This window comes from Ananas comosus, linkage group 7 (assembly GCF_001540865.1).
Source record: "Ananas comosus cultivar F153 linkage group 7, ASM154086v1, whole genome shotgun sequence".
Taxonomy (NCBI): domain Eukaryota; kingdom Viridiplantae; phylum Streptophyta; class Magnoliopsida; order Poales; family Bromeliaceae; genus Ananas; species Ananas comosus.
Genome location: NC_033627.1, coordinates 7,054,790 through 7,077,897, shown reverse-complemented (window position 1 = coordinate 7,077,897; position 23,108 = coordinate 7,054,790). Strand labels below are relative to the sequence as shown.

The following is a 23,108-nucleotide window of genomic DNA, read 5'->3' as shown; positions in this document are numbered from 1 at the left end:
GCAGCACCGCCGACGACATATCCCGCGCTGCCAGGTGTTGCGGCGGGCACTTGTCCAGCGATGTCAAGTACTTCGACTCCTATTGATCTGACATTGGAGGCCGAGAAGGATCGAGCTCTCGCTTGCCTCACCGCCTTCAAGAAGTTCAATCCGCCCATCATAAACGGGGAGTCGGGTGACCCGTGGGAAATGGAGTCGTGAGTGGATACTATGGAGAAATTGTTCGAGGATCTTTACACCCTTGAGCAAGATAAGGTGCAAGGTAGATGTGCATTGCCTTGAGAAGTCCGCCCATGTGTGGTGGAAGGCGACTCTTCGGAATCACTCCCCTACATTACCCCCGATGATGTGGAAGGAGTTCCGAGGGTTGCTTTATGGCGTTAATTTCCCGGACAATGATAAGAAAAAGATGGAAGAGCAATTTCGAGGTCTTAAGCAAGGGAATTGCACTGTTCGAGAATACGAGAGGGAGTTCTCTCATATCATGAATTGCGTTCCGCATGTGGTTCGGAATGATGAGGACAAGGCGGGATGCATCGAGCGTGGACTTCGGCGGTAAGTCTGCGGCGATGCAACCCTTAAAGTTAAAGACTTTTACCAAGGTGTTTGATAGAGCTCTTTGGGTGGAGCAAGGAATTGTTAAGATGCACGCGGAGTGCGAGCCAAGTGATAAGGGTGCGAAGAAGAAGCGAACGGCTAGTGGCCCCGGTGGGCCATCGAAGTTCAAGAAGCCTCCGAAGTATCCGCGGAAGCCGTGGAAGGATCGTGGACCTCCTCACTGCTACATTTGTGGGGGAAATCATCCACCCCACGAATGTGGTCAGCGTGATAAATGTTTCCAATGTGGGCAAGCAGGACAGTTTGAGGGACATCCGCCCGCGATGTCTACTCGACGCGCCATGGTGCCGCGTCAGGCCGAGGGATCTCGTGCGGCGCCAAGTGGACAAGTTTTTGCTGCTCAAGTGGAGGAGCCTGCCATAGCCGACAATGTCGTGGCAAGTATTGTCCTAGTTAATAGTACTAGAGCTAGAGCATTATTTGACATTGGCGCACCAAACTCGTTTGTTAGCATGTCTTTCGCTAAAGCTCATGACATTGAGATTTCGTTGTGTGCAGATTCTTAGTGGGTGGATACACCTGAGCACACCTTTAGTATCAAGGATGAGCGTGTATAGCTTATCCAGTGCAAATTGGCGATTGGATTTTGCCAATGAACTTGCTTGTGTTGAGCCGGATGAAAGGCTTCGACATAGTCCTTGGAATTGATTGGCTCTCGAAGTATTATGCCACCATAGATTGCAAAAGCAAGGTGATCACTTTTCGTGAGCCTGGTCAGAAAGAAGTGGTTTATCGTGCATGCAAGAGTTCGCTCTTTGCTATGACGGTGTCGACGTCAAGAGCGAGAAGGTTGATCAAGAGTGGATGTGTAGCTTATTTGGCATCGGTGGTGGAGACTCAGAAGGAGCTCCCAGCTCTTAGGGACATTTCGGTAGTATGTGAATTTTCGGATGTATTTCCCGCGGAATTACCGGGATTTCCACCGGACCGGGAGATCGAGTTTGTGATAGACTTAGTTCCCGGAACGGCACCGATTTCTAAAGCTCCATACCATATGGCACCAGCGGAATTGAGAGAATTGAAGGCACAGTTGCAAGACCTTCTCGATAAGGGCTTTGTTAAGCCAAGTGTATCCCCGTGGGGAACCCCGGTGTTGTTTGTGAAGAAGAAAGACGGATCGTTTCGACTCTGCGTAGATTATCGCGAGTTGAACAAGGTCACAATTAAGAACAAGTACCTGTTGCCCCGTATCGACGACTTGTTTGATCAGTTGCAAGGGTCGCAGGTGTATTCCAAGATTGATCTCCAATCGGGCTATCATCAATTGAAGATCAAACCGGAGGATGTGCATAAGACCGCGTTTCGAACACGGTATGGGCACTGAATTCACGGTTATGCCATTTGGACTTACGAATGCCCCGGCGGCTTTAATGGACTTAATGAACCGTGTTTTCAAGTCGTATTTGGACCGATTTGTCGTAATCTTTATAGACGACATCTTGGTCTACTCTCGGAGCGACGATGAGTATATAGAGCACTTGAGAGTTGTGCTACAGCTACTTCAGGAGAAGCTTTATGCCATGTTAAAGAAATGTGACTTTTGGCTTTGGAAAGTTGCTTTCTTAGGGCATGTGATCTCGGCTGATGGAGTTTCGGTTGATTCGGGAAAAGTGGAGGCAATAAGGAATTGGCCTCACCCGACGAATGTGACCGAGGTCAGAAGCTTTTTGGGCCTTACCGGCTATTATCGACGGTTTGTGGAAGGATTTGCTAAGATCTCTCTTCCACTCACGAGCCTTACTCAGAAAGGAGTTAAGTTTGCGTGGAGCGAGGATTGTGCTCGGGGCTTTGAAGAATTAAAGAAGAGATTGACTACAACTCCGGTCCTTGCTTTACCCACTCCCGGTGAGAGTTTTGTGGTGTATAGTGATGCTTCACGACTGGGTCTTGGGTGTGTATTAATGCAACGCGGGCGAGTCATTGCGTATGCTTCCCGGCAATTGAAAAGCTATGAGAAAAATTATCCCACTCATGACCTAGAGTTAGCTGCTGTGGTCTTCGCACTCAAGTTGTGTAGACATTATTTGTATGGCGAGCGTTGCGAAGTCTACACCGACCACAAGAGCCTCAAGTATCTGTTTACACAGAAAGAGTTGAATCTGAGGCATTGCCGATGGTTAGAACTGTTGAAAGACTATAATGTCACAATTCTTTGCCATTCGAAAAAAGCTAATGTGGTTGCCGATGCACTAAGTTGGAAGTCGGCAAAAAATCTTGCGATGTTGGTTACTAACCAACCGCCATTGCTTGAAGAATTACGGCGTTTTGATTTGGAGGTGGTAGCTCCGGACGTCCCAATTGTTCTTGCAAGCCTAGTAGTGCAACCGACCTTGTTGGAGAGAATTAAGACTCAACAGTTACAAAATCCTTATCTCCAAAAGGTGCGACGTGACGTTGAGGGTGGACGTGCGAGTGATTTCAGCATTGGCTCCGATGGCACAATCCGGTTTCGAGGCCGATTATGTGTTCCTAGTGATGAGGGAATGCGGAGCGAGATCATGCAAGAAGCGCATCAATCCCCTTATAGCATACATCCGGGTGGCACCAAGATGTATAAGGATTTGAGGATCCATTATTGGTGGCCCGGGGTGAAGAGAGACATTGGTCGCTTTGTAGCGCAATGTTTAGTGTGCCAACAAGTTAAGGCTGAACATCAACTCCCAGTGGGAAAGTTGCAAAGTTTACGAGTCCCCGTGTGGAAATGGGAGGACGTGACTATGGACTTGGTCATGGGGTTACCCCGTTCCCAAGGTAGTCACGATGCAAGCAATATGGGTAGTGGTGGATCACCTTACAAACTCTGCGCATTTCATGCCAATTCACATCACATAGTCAGGTGACAAACTAGCGCAAGTTTATTTGGATAAGGTCGTCCAACTACATGGAGTTCCGGTATTAATTGTGTCAGATCCGGACCCTCGATTTACTTCCCAGTTTTGGAAGAACTTGCAAAGTGCTCTTGGCACATGACTCAAGTTCAGTACCGCGTTTCATCCTCAAAGCGATAGTCAGTCGGAGAGGACAATTCAAATCCTTGAGGATATGTTGCAAGCGTGTGTTCTTGACTTCAAGGGAGGTTGGCATAGTTATTTGCCTATGGCGGAGTTCGCCTACAATAATAGTTATCAAGTGAGCATCGGAATGGCTCTGTTCGAGGCCTTGTATGGACGAAAGTGTCCCCGATACATTAGGGTGAGGTCGGAGAACGACTTGAGTTGGGTTCGGATGTGCTACGCGAAGCCGAGGACAAAGTTCGCATTGCTCGACAGAGGATGTTGACGGCACAGTCTCAGCAAAAGAGTTATGCCGACAAGCGTCGTCGCAGCCTCGAGTTTGCAATTGGAGACAAGGTATTCTTAAAGGCCTCCCCTATGCGAGGCGTTAAGCGGTTCGAAATGCGAGGAAAGTTAAGTCCTCGCTATGTTGGACCGTATGAGATTTTGGATCGGGTTGGCCCCGTGGCTTATCGGTTAGCGTTGCCACCTCGACTTGCGAGAGTGCACAATGTGTTCTATGCGTAGACACTCCGCAAGTATGTTTCCAATTCCACGCATGTGCTCCAATACGAGCCACCCGAACTTCGGGAGGATATGACGTACGAGTTCCCGGTGTGCCTACTAGCTCGTGAGGAAAAAGAGCTACGGAATCGTTCGATTCCGTATGTCAAAGTCCAATAGAGTAATCATGACGAATGAGAGGCTACTTGGGAGCTCGAGAGCAAGATGCGTGACAAGTATCATTACCTCTTCCCGGAATCTAATTAAGGTATGATTTCAAATTTCGAGGACGAAACTTCTTTAAAGGAGGGGAGGATGTAGTGTACCGAGTCCTCGGTGCGCTAAACCAAACTTTAGTCGAAATTGACCAAAGTGTGGTATTGGACGCTTTAGAGAGGTCCGTTGAGTGTTCCGAGTGATCGGAATGGCTTATAGGGGTACAAAGGACCTTGGAGAGCAAGATGTGAGATTTTCGAAAATTGTCGCGTTAGAAATGCTCTCAGGGTCCGGACCCTGCATGTAGGGTCCGAACCCCGTACGCGTGAAAGCGTAGGTTCAGCTAAACCCTGTTATGTGAGGGGCTAAAGTGTAAATGTTGCAAATGGAAGTGTATATAATGAGGGTGTTATGTCATTTCCCTCATTCCTCTCCACTTGAACCAACAAAGAGAAACCTCTCTCTCTCTTAGGGTTGCTCCAAGAAGTGGAGTTTGGTGGAGAGAAACTTGCTTGGAGGTAAAGCTTCCTTCTTCTTCACCATTGGCTTGAGGAGAAGCTTGGTTTAGAGGTAAGCTTCAAGAGATTTGAGGGCTTATGGTTAGGGTTGTGTATAAATCCCTTAGAAATGACTATAAATGGAACCCTAGATGAGTTTAATCCATGTTATTGCATAAACTATCATGAGATTTGGATTTATTGCAATATAAGGGATTTTAGGGTTTCAGAAGAGGATTTTTTATCATGATAGGTTTTGATCTCAATTGATCCTATGTTTCTGCAATTGAAGGTGAAACCGACGCGGAGGATCGCTTGGATTGAGATTTCGTTGAGCCGGTGGTGGTCAATTGCAAGAAGTTGTCGTTTTATCTTCGTTTGCCATAGTCGGGTAAAATCGACGATTATAAATCGCGCTGCTTGGCTACCCGCTTCGTGACGACGCCACGACGATTATTAATCCATGTTATCCGAAATAGCCGGATGTCATTCTATGTCTAAGTTCTACTTATATGATCATATATCATCATGCATTGAGTTATGTGGGACACCTATGAGTCTTGGTAAATTCATGCTTAGTGAGAGGGATGATGATCCATGTTGCATGATACTTGTAGGTGCATTATTGCATGATGTTGAGATAGATGTATATATGTGTATGCATGAAATGCTAGAGGATATATACATGTTGACATATTGTGAGAATATGCTAGATTCATGTTAACTAGATATGTGGGCTTATGGCCACTTGGATATGTGCATGTGGACATGTTGTGAGAATATGCTAGATATGTGCATGAGATGCTAGAAGGCATATGTATGTGGACCTATTATGATAATTGAAAATTATTGCATATGTAGCATATCCTCACTCATGAGAATTGTGAACTTATGGCATTATGAGAATTAGGGAGTGGGATTCCCGCGGTCCTCGGGCGGGAGGACTTGAGCATATTACATATGTAGCCTATGGTGAGCATTACATGCCTTGTGATGGATAGGGATGTGGGATTCCTGCGGTCCTCGGGCGGGAGGACTATGATCATACTCGCGTCGTCTGTTGTGGTTGTGGAGGTCGCGCCTCCCATGCCATGTTGTGAGCTCCGGGGTTGTATCACAGTGAGATAGTGACGGGAGGTACGGTCACGGTGGCGTGACAGTGTGTGTAGCGAGTTGTGGTTCGACCTTTGGGCGAACCGATTGGATTTGGATCAAGGCATGAGCATGGCATTTCATATATATGCATACATAGTAGAACATTGATAGATGACATTGTTAAAGACATAGTAAAACTTATACTTGTTAATATGTTTGGTAAAGAAATAGCTACACATTTGAAGCATGATATAGAAGTATATGCCTATCTATCATTTGAAGCATGTTAGGCTTATTGTTCTATCTATCATTTCGTTGTCATATTGACCTATCTATTGTTTCTATCTCTTTTTAGACCTAGTGGAAAAATCAGCGGGGTCGGCGGTCGAACCTACTGGAAACTTTGTTTAGTTCTCACACCCTGTTTTGTAGAGCCCAGCACGAGCGCTTACGTCGAGGATCGCGGCAAGGGCATCGAGCCCTAGATAGACTGGACCACCGGCATTAGCTCACTACCCTCGTATATAGCAAGAAAAGAATGTAAAACCCTTTTGTTAATGAAATGTAAAGCCATTTTGGGATATGTGATGTATATATATGTGAGGTGGTCATTTTGTATGAAATGTGAGATTACCCTTTTGTGCATAAAGGAGTTGTAACATGTTAAAAAGAATGCAATGTTTCATATGTAAAAGAAATGTAATAGATAGTTTAAATTCTCTTGTATCTGTGATTGCCTCTCTTAATGTTTGATTCTTATATCTATTACTTGGATATGTATGGATAGACTTTGTTACGCATCGGGCAGACAAGGGAAACTCTGTCCGTTCGGCAGGTCTGTTTTGGGGCCCGAGCTATCCAAATTGGAGGCGTCAGATCGTGACAGTTATGTTACAAAGCCGAATATACATAATCCGAATGACTAAGATAGAAGATCTTTAAGTTGTCGCCATTCGGTTTCCAACGCAGCTTGGGCTTGCTTGGCAAACAACTTACTTCATTCTATGGAATGGGCTTTCAAGAGATTAGAAAGTTCAATATAAATTTCCTCCCCTTCATTTGCCATAGCCTTATATTGGCTTCGAACAACTTTAAGCTGATCGGAAGTATTGGCGAAGGCTTAGTCTACTTCAGCCAATTACTGTCGAAGAAAGTTAACTCTCTACCGAAAGGTTGTCTCTTGTTGCTTCAGGACATCGCTTTGTTTTTGGAGGTCAGCGAAAGGGTCGATCAATTTGGTGGCCTTCGTCTTGTAAGAACTGATCAACAAAAATGCATGTCCAAATTGTTGCTCTCAGCTAGAAGAGTTTGTTGCCAAGAAATGAATGCCAATAGGCGAACTGAAAGTCAACCACGAAGCATCACTCTAGAGGGAAAGATAGCCGATCAGATGAAGCCGCAGGATCATAAAAGGTTTTCCAACCTTTTAAGCCTATTCTACAGGAAGGCCCATGGCATATTTGAGCCTCCATTTTCCCCTTCATCTAGGCTGATACTTCAACAATAGGAGATCGAGTCATCAGTCAAAGGGCTTCGAGCGACTAGTTCTTGTAGAGCCGCTATTGGACACTCTTCTGGTTCAAAAGTAGAAGAAGTCTCCTCTGAAGAAGACCTCGAACCAATGACCACTTGGGCCGAACGACAATGCGAAGGTACTTCAACAGTAGGTGCGGTCTCTACTGCTTCGGCTGAAGCCTTTTATGTGCCCGTCGGCACGGGCCGTATCCACCGTGTCGTACTGTGCCAACAAGATACTGGCACGATATAGACCCCGTGCCGATGGCACAGCTCAAAACCCAATATTCTTTAAATTAGTAAGTAATTTCCTCAATAAAATTCAAAAGATGTGATAAAAAGATATAATAAATAGTTAGAATATTTTGTTGCGAAAGAAAATAAGTATTTCATGTTATTATGTGTCGGCACACAAGAATTTTTTTGACCGGCACACATCCGCACGACTCGGCACGCACCGTGCAGTACCGTGCCGACAAGTTTCCAGCACCACCCCATGCCACGGCACTTAAATCCTTGATATAAAGTACAACTATATCTGATGTAGAATAGAAATTAAAATTCTTTTGTTTTATTTTTTGTTTTTATTTGAAAAATACAACTATCCATGTTGTAACATTTGAAAATTCTTTTGTTTTTATTTTTTTTTAGAATCAAAAAAATTATAACAGATAAAATGATAGAAAATTTTATTTTTTCTAAAAATATTTCAAGATCTATATATTGACTCGATTAAGAAGCATATAATGACTAGAACAACCAGAATAGTACCGCAATTACATCCATATTTTTTTTTATTCTTTTAAAAAATATTTGATCTTCCTTGATTCACTGAAAGCTTCGCGGTGCGACAAATTTTGACAAAATAATTTGCGAAAAAAAAAATAGATGTCTGTGGTGGAAGCGAAGGGCTCGGGTCGATAGGGCCCCGAGCCCGTAGCCCACCACTAACATCCGAGAGGGGTGCGGGGGGCTTCGCCCCCCGCGGAATGGATTGGATATGTCAACTAAAAATTTGCTTTTATATTAATAAATAAGAAGTTAAATTATAAATTTTTAATTCGACAAAAGAAAAAGCCAAAAGGCAAAATAAAAAGGCATCAAAGCATCAGCCAAAAAGCCAAAAAAAAAAAAAAGTTGACACAAAAAAGACTACACGGATGTCAATAGAAATAAGAGAAGAAGTGAAAAAAAAAAATGCGAAATAGCATGAGGCCGGCGGGCGGGGGGCGGGGGCGGCGGGCGGGGAGGGGGGCGGAGGCGCTTCTGTATCCCAGAGCCACAAAAAAAAAAAAGAGAACCAAAAAAACGCCAAAAAAACAAAGGCAGCACGCCGATACGTGCCACTTTGTCTCGAGCAGCATGCACCAGCGTGCCGCGAGACTCTAGGGGGTGCGAAACCCCCCCTGTACCGTGCCCCTTTCTTGGGGGCACGATACGGCACAACTCGTCCCGTACGGCACGGGGCGGCAGTTAATTGCTTGCTTAAAACCTTGGCTGAAGGTGCTGCAGCCAAGGCCTCTTCTACTTCTTTCCTTCTCTCTTTCTCTTCTGTTTTTCTTCTGTCTTCTTATTCCATCATCCTTCTCTGCTCTTCTTCCTTTACTTCTTCTCTTCTTCTTTTTTTGTTTTTTCCTCCTCTTTTCTCATCTTAGCTTCCTCTTCCTTCATTTTTCTTTTCTTTTTTTTTCTTCCTTCTTTCTAGCCTCCGCTTGTTCCTCCTTTTCTTTAACGTTTCTTTTTTTTTCTTTTCCAGTTTTTGAGCTTCTTGTCGAGCCCACTACTCCTTTATGTGGAGTTTTTCTCGAGTTTTCATGCCAAGCTCAGCCTCAGTAATCTCCTCCTGGGTTTTGCTGGATGTTTCAACCTCCTTCTTGACTTGGTACCGCTCGGCTTCTAGCCTTTGTTGTTGAGCCACCATTTCTGTCAGAGTTAACCTTGGGCTATCCCTAGTCAAAACTTGAGAGGGAGTTTTTTTCCCTTTGCTTTGGGCTCTCTGGTAGGAGCCGATCGACTAAAGCTTGGGCTTCTCACCGCTCTCAGGCATGAATTTTCTATTTTGAAGCTTGCCAAGAAGGATCGGCAGTTGTAATTTGTTGCTTCTTGGAGGTTGGTGGGGATAGAGCAATTTCCTCAGCTCGTTTGGCAGCCTGCCATGGAAAATCCAAACCAACTGGTCATAGATACGAGTCGGTTGGTATACAAACATAATAATAAAAGCTTTGTATGCTTAAAAAAATGAAAAATATGAGAAGCTTATTGGTAAAGATTTGGGCGAAGGAGTCGCCTTTTCATCTGAGCATTCACCTAAGGCCTCACTCTTGAGTGCATCAGCCTTTTTTCCTTTGTACGGTTCGGCTGAGATAAAATGAAATGCGAGTTATACATGAGTATGAGAAGCCGAAAGAAAGAAACCTAAGTGGTACCTTCAGATTTGCCTTTCTTAAGAATGGGATTTGAATCGAAGTCGAGCTTACAAAGGCACCTCCTCGGGATCAACATAAATAGAATATTATAGAGATCCCTCCATGACCGTTTGTAAAAGTTATGAGACAATCCCCGTCTAGTGGGTTGAAACATGACGGGATGAAATCGCACTTCAAGCTCCCCATAGCCGTTATCCAATAAACCTTGGCCACCCTTTTAGTAGTTGGGCGAGACCGAGAGGTGTTAGCGGTGAACAATTTTCGCAAGGCCGGTAGCGCTTTTATCAAAACGAATTGCCGAGCTACAAATACGGGCAATAAACCTCTGTGCTCAACGCAAGTTTCGATTGGCTCTTCAAGCCGATGTGAATATTTCAGGTGGCCAGAAAGAAACACCACATCTCAATGTGTTTGGAAACCTCCAACGAGTCAATCTGATTCCGGATATATTCAAAGTGTTCCTTGAACGAGTCAGGACCAACTGATCGGTTTTCGGGGAGCGCCCAGCAGTCTAAAGGTCGGCTCTCCTCGGAGTAGAAGACTTGGAAGTATGTGGGGAAGTGTGAGGGTTGACCTTGGGTGAACGGTCTTAACAACAGAGGGCGAGCCCGTAGGTATTGAATCGTTGAAGCGGACTCGAAAGGGGGAGCGCTCGGTAAAGATAGGGTAGCATAGCTAGAGGCAAATCTGGAGAAACCAAAATATCCTGCAACTAGCACTAATGACCACGTCGCTTACCTTCTTGTGCAACGACTTGATCAATTAAAAATTCTCCTGATATAAAAAGGAAAGTAAGGATCGAGAGAGAGTTTTTCGTCGTTAGCCAGAGCAAGGGCAATTAGCACAAAGTCTCAATTGATCTTTTGGGACCATGTAGAAAAAACTGCAGTATAGCCAATAAAGCAGAAAGGCAATGTGCTCCTATTTACGCACCATATTCTATAGTGTTCGACCCTTGCGCACAAAGCTTTTCATGAATTACCAATGCGAGATCCACTTTCGGGTCTAGGATTAGGTCAAAATCGACTACACGGCCAAGCTGAGAGCCAAAGAGATAATAGTGCCATGAGAGCAAAGTCCGATAATCACAGCAAATATCAAACAGTATCGAAGTAAAGGGCCTTGATTTGAAGAGGAAGGTGTTCGAAGCTGAAGAAGACCAAAAGCTTAAGGCGGAGAAAAAAAAAAGGTTATTAGCTTGAAGAGGCGTCCTGAAAAGTTGTATCACCTCGAAAATCCTAATCTTCTTCCATACGACATCATAAACCTCTTGGAACCAGTCGAGCCAAGTAATGTATGCATCTGAAATTGTGGGCCAGGTGTGAAGGCTCTTTCTTGAGGACTTGGAAGAGGATCAAGACTGTAAAAAGAAGATATCTGCTGTCAGGGGAATGCCATCGACTAAAAAAGGGAAAATGTCTTTATCCGAATTTTCTATGGAAGGACCTAAGATGAAGCAAGAAGAGTCTGCCTCCAACGTTTAAGAAGACGGAAGGCGATCTTAGAGGTTTAATAAAAAAGGGGAATCCGAGTAGGGGCCATTAGAAGGAAAAAAGCAATAGGCCGGAGAATTCTAATGGAATAAAAGAGAACTCGAAAATTTAAAAGTAACAGAGGAGACGAAGTGTTTTGAGAAGACGAAGGGTTTTGCCGTCGAAAGGGTTTTAATAATGACGGCAGTATTAATTGTGAAATGACTAGGTAAGAAGACACAGTTTGATCATAGCCGTGGATTTGACATCGCTAGTCATCCGAACGTCTATTAGAAAAACTACTGGGGAGTCATAGTTGGCGCAGGAGAAATAGCGCCAACTGATAGACGGCTCGGCTCACATGACTTGCTCTCATGGGCGAATGAAAAGATAACAGATGGTGCACTAGGAGCTGATAAAGAAACACCCAAAGATGAATGAGCTTTGAGCGGGAACGGTTGAGAATGTGGGAACAGTGCCGTAACCAACAGGAATGTAGCTAGAGCACTCTCCACAACGTTAGCCATTCGAAAACCGTAGGCTAACTGAAAACCACTATAAATAGTGAAAGGTTGCCCACAATAAGTCTTTTCCCACATAAAAGACCACTGCCTTTATTTTGTCTTTCCATTTCCAGCATTTAATAGCTTTCTAGGAGTAGTTGTTAGCCCTCAGCTTGTGGTGTAGTTTTTAATTTCTGGTAATCCAAACTTTAGTTTTCTTTAATCCCTGGAGATCCTATTTTATTAGTGAAACATAATCAAACATAATCAATTCGGCTCGAGCATTCAGCCGAGTCTGTTTGTTTAAGTTTTCTAAGTTTAATAGTTGAGGAAGAACCCAGTTGAGCTGACCCCTCAACCAAATCGCTTGATTGTGGCGCATTCGAGGGTCGTTCGAGAGCCGAGACACAACTTCAAGGGCACTTTTGACTCAGTCAACAGCTTGACCCAGTCAAGTTTCAAGAGTTCGGTTTGATACAAACATTATCCTTTGATTTCGGTCAAGTTTGGTTTTATCTTTATCCAAATTGATTAAACAGTTTGATCCTTCTTCCGATCAGCTGAAACCATCTTCTTGATCCTTATCCAAAACCGAAGTAGTTGGAACCACCTCCATCCTATCTGCAACAGTTGGAACTAAAACCATCTTATCCAGAATTTCGGTCATCCTGAATCACATAGCTTGTATAGAGAATAGAGTTGGCTTCTCCAAAAGTTACACACATTCATTCAATTTTTGGACAGCATGTCCAGTGTTTCTCTAATATTGGGGAAAACTTCCAAATCGACTATTTAATTCAGGATTAAAATCATGGCGGCAGAAGTCCTAGGTTTCTAACTTGCTCTGATACTAAATTGATGCAAGTAGTGATATAGCAATATTGTTGCAGTACTGTAGTGCAGGTATGTAGCACAATTCCTGCAACAATATTCCAGCACCATGGTATTGCAGCACAAGATAAGAAAAGAAAAAAAAAGAATGAGTGAGAAAAAGAGAGAGAAAGAAAGAAAGAAAGAGAAAGCGAGGTCATCTTAGGAACTTCCCAAATACAAATATCGCCAGCAAATATATTTTTTACTCTTTTTTTACATCTGTTGTGGCTTTTCGCCTCTTACAATCCCAAAAATAAAGTAAGGCGAGCAAGTAGGCAGGTCATGCCCGTACGGCGGCCTAGCTCATGCGCTGGACCGGACAGTGGGCTGCTTCCTACTTTTTTAAAAAAAAGTTCGTTTTTTTTATGTGTTGTATGGCACTTAAGTACTTGTGTTCTTTCGGCATTTTTTAACAAAATTTAATTTTGGAAAAACGGATTCAACGTGTACGGTATTTTCTTGTTCTTTTTTATTTGTGCATCTTTTGTAATGGTGTAGTAGATTTTATTCTGCAAAAAGTGACATAATAATAATTAAAGTTATATAAGAGAAAATGTTTTCGCGCATCATCAATGTTATTCGAATTAAATTTTGGCACGAGTACCTTTTTTTTATCTGCGTGATGGTTTTATCAGGATAAATTCTTATACATGATTAAAGATGTGTTCCTTTAAAATGGACATGTTCCTATTTTTAAAAATTACATATACATATTGGATAAGTTTCGCAATTAATAGAAAAATTAACAAGAATGTAATTTTTAAACCAACAATGGATGATGATCACGAGCCTGGCAAAGTTTTTGGGATAATGTTTCAATCTTACTAATTTTTGAAATGTGCCTAATGTCCAAACCTACTTTTGAATGTAGTGAAATGGCTTCCAAAAACGTCACAATTGATCGCACCAGAGAAAATAAGCTAGACAAAAAGTACAATGACTTTCGTCACAGGAAAATACAATACCTGCTAAACGAACAAAGGATTAATGGAAACCCTCATTGTGCCTTTGATAGGCACTCTACACAGCTCCGATGTGATAGGGAGGTCTATGATAAGTGGTTCAATGAGGATCGAATTGTTAGGTACATTATGTTGTGTGCCATGCAAGATGACCTTATTGGACAATTTGAGACTTACAAAACTACGAAGGACATGTAGGACAACCTGAATATTAGTCTTGGGCAAACTTCAACTACAAGGCTCTGGGCTTTAAATTTGAAGTTTCAGCAAAGCACAAAGAATCCGAAGCACTTAATGGTTAAGCTACTTTTTCGTAAACAGTAAAAATTGTGCAAATCCGAGTGGGTCCGAGGCACCATAATTATCTATTTTATTTACTAGTTGCCAATACAGCCGAGTGGGTTTTATAATTATTGTTGGGTATGGCTTATTTATTTGCATATTCTTATTGTTGTTAAAATAATCTACCGTCCACGACCGTTTCGGTCGGATACCTCGGAGGAGAGGAATTTATTCTGTACACTGTTCGGGAGGAGGAACGATGAGTAATTGTAGCTCTCATGGTTACAGCGAGGGAGCAGAGATCAAGCATTTAAGTGCCGTGGCACGGGTTGTGCCGGAAACTTGCCGGCACGGTACGGCACGGTGTGTGCCGAGCCGTGCCGATGGATGTCGGTCAAAAAAATTCTTGTGTGCCGACACGTAATAGCATGAAATATTTATTTTCTTTAGCAACAAAATATTCTAACTATTTATTATGTCTTTTTATCACATCTTTTGAACTTTATTGAGAAAATTACTTACTAATTTAAAGAATAGAGGGTTTTGAGCTGTGTCATCGGCATGGGGTCTGTATCATGTCGATATCTTGTTGGCACGGTACAGCATGGTGGATACTACCCGTGCTGACGGGCACTTAAAACCTTGGCGGAGATGCTCCAAATTATGACTGTTGTGATTTCAAATTAAAAATTATCGTTATCCTTTGAATTAGATTTTTTGTTAAACATTGCGCTTTACTTTTGTTGTCTACCGTTTCATGTACCGAGAGTTGGGGCTTGTGAGACAATTAGTCAATGAGGACTCATTAGATAGATTTTATCTTTTGGACATATAGTTTATTTTGATTTGAGATTTGATTAATTGGACATCTAGTAGTTATTGCTCGGTTTTATTTTTACTTAATAAATTATTTTATTTAGTCTTTAATTGAGAGGCTTTGGATTTATTTACGGCCTTCCATCTTCGGGGGTTCTTCCTCCGGATTCGTGGCCAATTGTTGTGGTTATCGCTCGGTTTTATTTTTACTTAATAAATTATTTTATTTAGTCTTTAATTGAGATGGTGGCTTTGGATCTATTTAAGGCCTTCCATTTTCGGGGGTTCTTCCTCCGGATTCGTGGCCGGTTGTTGTAGTTCAGATCCGAGCAAACGGATCCGGGGCATGACAGAGGAAGTCCTCGGAGTTGGTTCGGGCCGACTCAAGTTATGTGGCGGCCACACTTCTTCGAAAAGCGCTATATGCACCCGGAATTCAATATAATCTATATTCAGTTTTAGCTTTACTACGTTTAGGCTATTCCTTTCAATTTTTACAATGACCGTCTAGACATTTCATTTTATAGTATTTTATTTGAATATGGTACATCAGAGGATGGTTTCTTAACTTGGATTTGGAAGATGATTTGTTTGTATTTGCTTCTATTTCTTCTTTTTTCTAATATCTGTGATGAATCCGTTAAATAGCATGTCAGATTATGCCATATAGATAAAGAAAGAATGAATAGATTGGATCGAGAAAGCCTTTTGGCCACCGTTTGGTTCGGGGTTAAGTAAAAACTTGTTATTCCAGGGATAGAGTTAAGTTCAGGGTTAAGGCGGGGTTAGAGTAATTTTGTGTTTGGTTGAGAATTGGGTTTAGTCCAGATATAGGTAAAATAGTGTTTGGTTGGAGTAGATAGGATAAGAAGGATAGTGGGTAAAATAGTGTTTTGTTTGGTTGGAGTAGTGGGGTGGGGTGGGGACCCCACCCCCCAAATTGGGTGTTTGGGAATAACTTCGGGGTTAAGGGTTATTCCACCCCTTAACCCCGAACCAAACCGGTGCTTGGAGTCTCTCACCAAAGTTGACTTATCTGTCTGTGAGCCTTGTCTGGCTGGGAAGGCATGTGAAAAGCCTTTTGGTAAGGCTACTTATACCTCTCATCCCCTAGAGCTTATTCACTTGGACATTTGTTGGTCAGTGAATGTGAGGACCCGACATAATGCGTGCTATTATCTCAAGTTATATGCATTTGCTTTTTCGCCGCTCTAAAGCTTTTACATTGCTTTAAACACATTGTTGCGAAGGCTAAGAATCAAACAAAAAGAAATATTGAGGCGCTTCGTACTGATCAAGATCGTGAGTACTTGTCTAATTATTTCAAGACATACTGTGCGCAAAACAACATTAGTAGACAACTCAATATCCCTGATACTCCGCAATAAAATGGTGTTGCCTATTGGACATGACTAGGTCGGTAATGGCACAGGCTCATCTTCCCATAAGTTTTGGGGAAGATACTTTTTGACTGTAGCTTACATCCTTAATCAAGTCCCTAGTAAATCAGTGCCTTCTATCCCATATAAGTTGTGGAGTAGTAGGAAACTAAATTTACACTACTTACATCCTTGGGGTTGGATATGTTCACAGCTTTTCACATAGATTCAAAAAAATTGGCCCTAAAGCAAGCAAACATATGTTCATCAGGTACCTTAAAAACTCAAATTGCAATGTGATGTATCGTGAACACCCAGATGGTGGGATGATCGAGAATTCAAGATAGTGTAATGTGACATTCCTTGAGAAGGAATTTTCAAGCATTGGTGCGGAGAGACATCCGATTTTGTAAGTTACATGCAGTGTTTAAAAAAGCCCAAGGCGCACCTAGGCGCAAAGGCCTGTTGGAGCCTAGGCGCAAGGCGCAAGGCGCAGGCGCGCGCCCAAGAGAGGTCGGGCGCACAAAAAATTAAAAGAGAAACTAGAGAGAGGCCAAGGGAGAGACAAAAAACCTTACAAGAAGAGGCGATTGAGTTGAAGAAGCAAGGAGGAAGTGCCGGAAGCAAGGACAACCGGAGAGGGAGCGCCGGAGAGAGAGAGATGGCTGAGGGGGCGAGCGGACAGGGAGAGGGGCCGAGCGGACAGGGAGAGGGAAGAGCGGACAGGGAGAGGGGAATAGAGAGATAATTGATGATTATTTAGGGTTTAGTTTAGGGTATTGGGTTTATTTTAAATATTTTAACCCGTTAGACCAATAAAATCTGGATCCAAACCCATTACTATAAATATTACCTAGGCGCGCCTTGAGGGCACCTTGCGCCTAGGCCCAGGCGCGCGCCTAGGCTGCCTAGGCGCGCGCCTGAGTCATGTCGCCCACCTAGAGCTGCTCTAGGCGCTGGCCTGTGCGCCTAGAGCCTAGGCGCCTAGGCGCAGCGCCTAGGCGCGCTTTTTTAAACAGTGGTTACATGATGAGCCCACCCAATCTGTTGGTGAGGGCGATCGGTCACTTCTTAAAATTGCTAAAGTGGTAGCGATTCTCCTACTAGTGGGAGCGCTTCCATGAGCGGGAGCATACCCTTGAAAGCTAACAGTCTAGGCCCTCAATTGCGTAGAAGTGAATGTGGAAATATTCCCCGTCGGTATTTCGGGATTGAAGGGGATGTTTTCATGTGTATTCCGCTCAATGATGATGAGTCAACTTCTTAAAAAAACGTCGTAAATGCCAGCTTGCAGTAAATGGATGGCTGCTATGAGAAATGAAATGGACTCTGAGGAAGAACAAAGTGTTGGAGTTGGTTGGCCTTCCACCTCGGTGCAAGTCTATTGAAAATAAATGAATTTTAAAGGTTAAGCGCAAAGCGAATGGGTCAATCGACACATATAAGGCTCGACTTGTGGCCAAAGGCTACACTCAAAAGCAAGAGGTTAATTACAAAAGTATTTGCCCCAGTTATGAGATTTGCCTCTATACGTCTGATTTTAACCTTAATAGTACATCCGAATTTAGAATTATTCCAAATGAATGTCAAGACAACTTTCCTTAATGGAGAATTAGCAGAAATCATCCCAAGGGTTTTGCACTTAAAGGTCAAGAAGACCAAGTTTATCGTCTCTAAAGATCCATTGATGGTCTCAAGCTGTCGACGAAGCAATGGTATTTCAGATTTCATGAAGCCATCACTTTTATTGGTGTATCCATAATAAAGAAAGACAACTGCGTATATGTTAAGAAGATAGAGAAAGGGATTCTGTTCTTCCCTATATGTCGACAACATACTATTTGCTAAAAATGACATAAAGTTGATCATACCACTAAGGAGTCGTCGTCTCTCAACTTTGAGATAAAAGATGGGTAAGGCGAGCTATGTGCTCCAAGTGAAGATCATCAAAGCGGTCTCTAGGAGATTTCTTGATTTGTCTCAAGAAACTTGTACTACGAAAGTCCTGGAGCAATAGGATGCATAATTGTAAACCCATTGACACTCCAGTGGAGAAAAATCATCTCCTGAGTCTTGATCAATGCTCTAAAACGGATAAAGAGAAAGAGCAAATGAGTAGGGTTCCTTACGCGCCAAATAAAGTTGGCAGGTTGATGTAAGCTATGATGTATATTCGCCCCGACATCTACTTCGTTGTTGGCTTGGTAAGTCATTAGTAAAGCAACTCACGACATGCTTATTAGCAAGCAATCAAAAGGATCCTTCGATACCTAGAGGGAACCAATGATCTTGTTCTCCACTTTCAAGTTAGGGACGAGATTAAAAGGATATGGTGATGCTGATTAGGACTGTGATAGAGATGAGCGCAAGTCCAATTCAAGTTATATGTTTTTGTTTGGAGGTTGGCAATTTCCTAGTGTAGTAAGAAACAGAGCTGGTTGAGGTGGAGCACATTATTTGTTCGGCAGCTGATCAGGAGGCTCTTTGGCTGAGGAGATTTCTCCAGCACCTCGATGTTGTGACTTGAGCAGAGCCTATTGAGATATTCTCCAACAGGATAACTGCCCTGGAGTACTTAAAGAATCCTAAATATCATAGTAGGACCAAGCATATAGATANGTGGAGCACATTATTTGTTCGGCAGCTGCTCAGGAGGCTCTTTGGCTGAGGAGATTTCTCCAGCACCTCGATGTTGTGACTTGAGCAGAGCCTATTGAGATATTCTCCAACAGGATGACTGCCCTGGAGTACTTAAAGAATCCTAAATATCATAGTAGGACCAAGCATATAGATATTCGTTTTTACTACACTCAAGAGATTTTAGGCTACGAGAGGTCACCTATAGACATCTCTACTAGGATGGTGGCTGATCCGTTGACCAAACCGATAGCTAGGAATGTGTTCCAAACCTATATTAGGAGTTTGAATTTTCACAAATTTTGATGTATGGACATTATTAATACTTTTGTATCTTATAGTTTCTTAATGGAAATATACTTTTCCATTATGTGATTGCATAATTGATACTAATAGGCATATATTGCGATAATTTCACGACGGTTTGCCGCCTTGGCACCTAGATGGTGAGCAGGATGAGACTACATAATCATGAGGCTAGATAATCATATTAAACCTTGATAGTTGTAATAAATTGCTTTGTTCATGTACGTTATAAATAAAGTTTTGACATAATTTTAAAGTCGCCTTAGTTAGTTTAAGATGAGATTATGAGTTGGATGTGAGAAGTCTTTTCTGAAATTCCATATCGAGCTTGTACAGTAGTCGAATCTAAGTAATTGGGTTAGAGAGATGACCCGAGTTTTGCAAGGATTAGGTACCTTAGTGGTGCTGCGACCAAGATTTGTATGGCGTTAGAGAGCATCACAGGACCCATGGAATGCGGGCTCTGCCATAGTATACATATTATACTGTATGTGATTGTCGACCAGTTAGTAGAGTGACATATGTTTGTCGATCAGTTAGTACAGTGACATATGTTTATCCCTCTATGTCACTGTGTGCACACCAACCCCTTTTTGCCTTTGACTTAGAACTACATTATGAAATAGAGGGTATAACTTAGCATGTATCTCAAGATCATGATAAAATACTATCTTGTGGACAGTGTTTGAAAAGGCGCGCCTCAGCACCTAGGCGCGACTCAGCGCCTAGTCGCGAGGCACAGGTCTCAGCGCCTAGGCGTGAGGCACAGGTCTCAGCGCCTCAGGAAGTGAAGCGCGCGCCTCAGACGCGCCTCATGATACTTACGTTTAATGTGTCTAGGGTTTGGGTTTTGGGGTTTTGGATTTTTCAATATATTTTAAAATGTTAAGGAATTGAAAAGAAGATTCCTAATTTGAACGGCTTTTTTCTCCTTTTCTCTTGGTCGTTCTCTCTTCCACCCTCTAATGGCAATAAGCAGCCGCTATAAAAAAGCAAGAAACAAAAAGCAAGAACCAGCAACAAGCACTTTTAAGTTGAAAGTTGAAATATATTTTTTTCCTTTTAGTTTGAGAACATTTATATATATATGATTTCATTACTTTTTATGATTATTTGGTTTTTGTATAGCTATTTTGAATTTTTTTAACATAAAACATCCATTTAAATTAGTCTTGTTAAGAGTGTTTTATTTTTTTTAAATGTGCGCCTCGCCTTCTTGAAGCACACGCCTCGCGGTGCGCCTCGCGGTGCGCCTCGCGCCTAGGCTCCAGAAGGCCTTTGCGCTTTTTTGCGCCTTGCGCCTTTTCAAACACTGCTTACGAAGCATGTCTAATAAAGTGCGTGTACCGATACAAATTAATGTAAAGGGTTGAGAAAGATGTTTAGATAACACACCATGTAAGCTTATGACCCGTTCTCTTGGTGGTTAACTCGGTTGTATTACTTGAAATAATTATGAGTACGAAGAAATGATTGTAAGGTCGAACCCTGTTATTACAGAAAAAGGACATTGCTTGATCCGGAGCGTGTTAAAACATCTAGCGCATAGACGATCAAGTTAGTGATGTGTTATGTCAGTTTGGTGATGACCTGAGTTGTGTGGTGCTTTTCGTCAAGTCACACAACATTAATTGTATGAAGAGTAGAATATGAGAGAGACAGATAGCCAATGTGGCCAAGTGGGAGATAATGCTATCTGGTGTATGTCCACATCAATTCGATAAAACCAAATCGATTTGGATTTGACCCAATATGCTTCGTCCATATCGGGATCAACTATATTCCGGATAAGGTTGAGCGAAGCGAAGAGTGGATAAGATTGAGTTCAAATTCATACCTATCTCTTCGTTTATCATATTTCTTCTTGATTTGTTTAGGAAGATATAAACAAGATTGAATTCAAATAGATTTGAACTCAAAAGCCTATTCATTCGGCTCTATATAGACCTCCTTCGGCTCTATATGTACCTACTAGATTTGTTTGGAGAGACATGAAAATATACGAAAAGAGAAAATAAAAAATTCCTTCTTTCTTCCTCTCTTTATTTTCAAGTTTCAAAGCAATCAGCAATGCGTAAGAGGAGATGAGATACATGGAAAATCCAAAAGCATCATAGGCAAGAACGATCCAAGAACGATTGTAAAACAAGCAATCCGATTCACACCTAATCTGCAATGCGTAAGAGAAGACGAGATATATAGAAAATCCAAAAGCATTAAAGGCAAGAACGATACAAGAAGGCTTGTAAAACAAGTAATCCAACCCAATTTCAATTTCCGGATACATTGACCATCCAGTTTTAAGTTTTCACCGCCCTATTACTTCAACACTAACAAACTATCTAAAAATTCAAAATTTAAACAAATTTAAAATTCAAATTCTAAATTGAAATTGCATCACGATAACATCATAGCATGAAGAAGCAGGATAATGTAAGCCCTAGTAGAAGAACGGAACATCAGTCAGCTGTGGCAAGCCGGTATTACCAGGTGAGTAAGACCACTCAAAGAATGTCCTGATGCCACAGATTCAGAGGGTACCAAAGCCATAGGATCTGATATTAGTTTTTGAAATATAAATTTATTTACAATACAAGCCTTCATACAATCACTACTAATAAGGATTTTATAAAGTCTTAATTTGTGCCAAATTTGAGCTAAACAACGTAAAGAAACTTTGGGATTCGCATACTAACCTTATTATATTAATCCATCTCCTATAGCATTCTTTCTCTCATCATCCTCAAAATTTTTTGACCTCCTACAGTCTGCAATATCTTCTTTCCAACAAACAAGCAACAAAAAGCAAAAAACAATCGATTCCCACCCCCCCAACACAACAAAAAAACAAAAACAATAACAAAAGACCCAGAAAAACAAAGAGAGAAATTCAAGAAGTGAATCAGTCACCTTGAAAGATCCGTTGATCTTGGAGTCCCTGCTCCACTCGACGCCGAGGATCTTGGTGGAGGTCAGGTAGGTGGCCTTGAGGGAGTCCCCACCGTCGAACTTGCGCGAGACCGCAAAGTCCCAGGCGTTCTTGGAAAGGTCGTAGGACGGCTCTAGCACCGTCCGCCGCGGCATCTCCCCATGGGCGTACACGTACTTGACCTTGCAGCCCGTTGGGAGGGCGTAGTTCACAGCGAGCTTGTTGGCCGGGTCGAACTCCACGGAGCAGTCCAGCGCGGTGCGGTTCTCCCGCCACGCGTGCCTGTAGGTCAGGCTCACCAGCTTCTCCGCCAGGCACACGGAGTTCATGAATTGGAACGTCACATCCTGCGGAACTAGTAATTCCAGGCCTCCGCACAACAACAATAATAATATTGATGACTAAAAGAGAAACGAGATCTGGGGAAGAGGGACGGAAGGAATGGATTACCCTTTTGGGGACGTTGAAGTCGAGGATTAAGGAGCCGGGCTTTTCGAGGGAGAAGGAGAGACCGTCCAAGGAGGCACAGCGGAGGAAGGTGGCGTCAGTGACGGAGGCCTTGAGGCGGAGGTCGCCAGCGGGTGCGGCGGAGAGCGTGGCGGAGGCCGACGCCGCCGCCGACTTGTCTGTCCCGTACTTGCCCTTTAGCATCACCTTCATCTTATCTTCTTTCGCTCTGCCGCTCTGCCGGCCTTCGGCTCTCTCTCCCTTTAATATTTATTTTTATTACTTATTATGCACGGGCTCTGCCGCTCCGCCGGCCTTCGGCTATTTGGACTGGAATAAGTAAAAAAATGGCGACGGGAGGACGGAGACTAGAGCGCTGAATGTCAGGCAATGAACAGACGCGTCGGCGAACATCGAAGAGGCCGCAGGAACTTAAAAAATAGGAAAACTTCAAAAAAAAACCCATGTGGTTTCACACTTTTTCATTTTAGTATCATGTGGTTTAAAGTGTATCAAGTTAGTACCCTGTAGTTTCTCACATTATCACTTTTGTATCCTATAGTTTAAAGTGTATCAAGTTAGTACCCTTTGGTTTTGCACTTTATCACTTTAGTACCCTGTGGTTTCAATTTGTATCA

General features: G+C 42.7%; 1 protein-coding gene across 4 annotated transcripts in view; it reads right to left on the bottom strand.

Annotated features, from left to right (window-relative positions):
* LOC109713317 (outer envelope pore protein 24, chloroplastic-like) overlaps positions 1–22,903 on the bottom strand; it is a 39,025-nt gene extending 16,122 nt beyond the window's left edge. Inside the window, exons 1-4 of one of the 4 annotated variants that reach the window (XM_020237329.1) lie at positions 22,474–22,903; positions 22,005–22,370; positions 21,791–21,871; positions 21,311–21,649 (exon numbers count right to left, since the gene is read on the bottom strand). In XM_020237329.1, coding sequence (XP_020092918.1) covers positions 21,812–21,871; positions 22,005–22,370; positions 22,474–22,683 — 636 coding nt within the window. In that variant the 5' untranslated portion in view covers positions 22,684–22,903 and the 3' untranslated portion in view covers positions 21,311–21,649; positions 21,791–21,811. Of the gene's footprint in view, positions 1–21,310; positions 21,650–21,790; positions 21,872–22,004; positions 22,371–22,473 lie in introns of those variants that run through there. The other 3 variants (XM_020237328.1, XM_020237330.1, XM_020237327.1) reach the window with 3 other exon arrangements.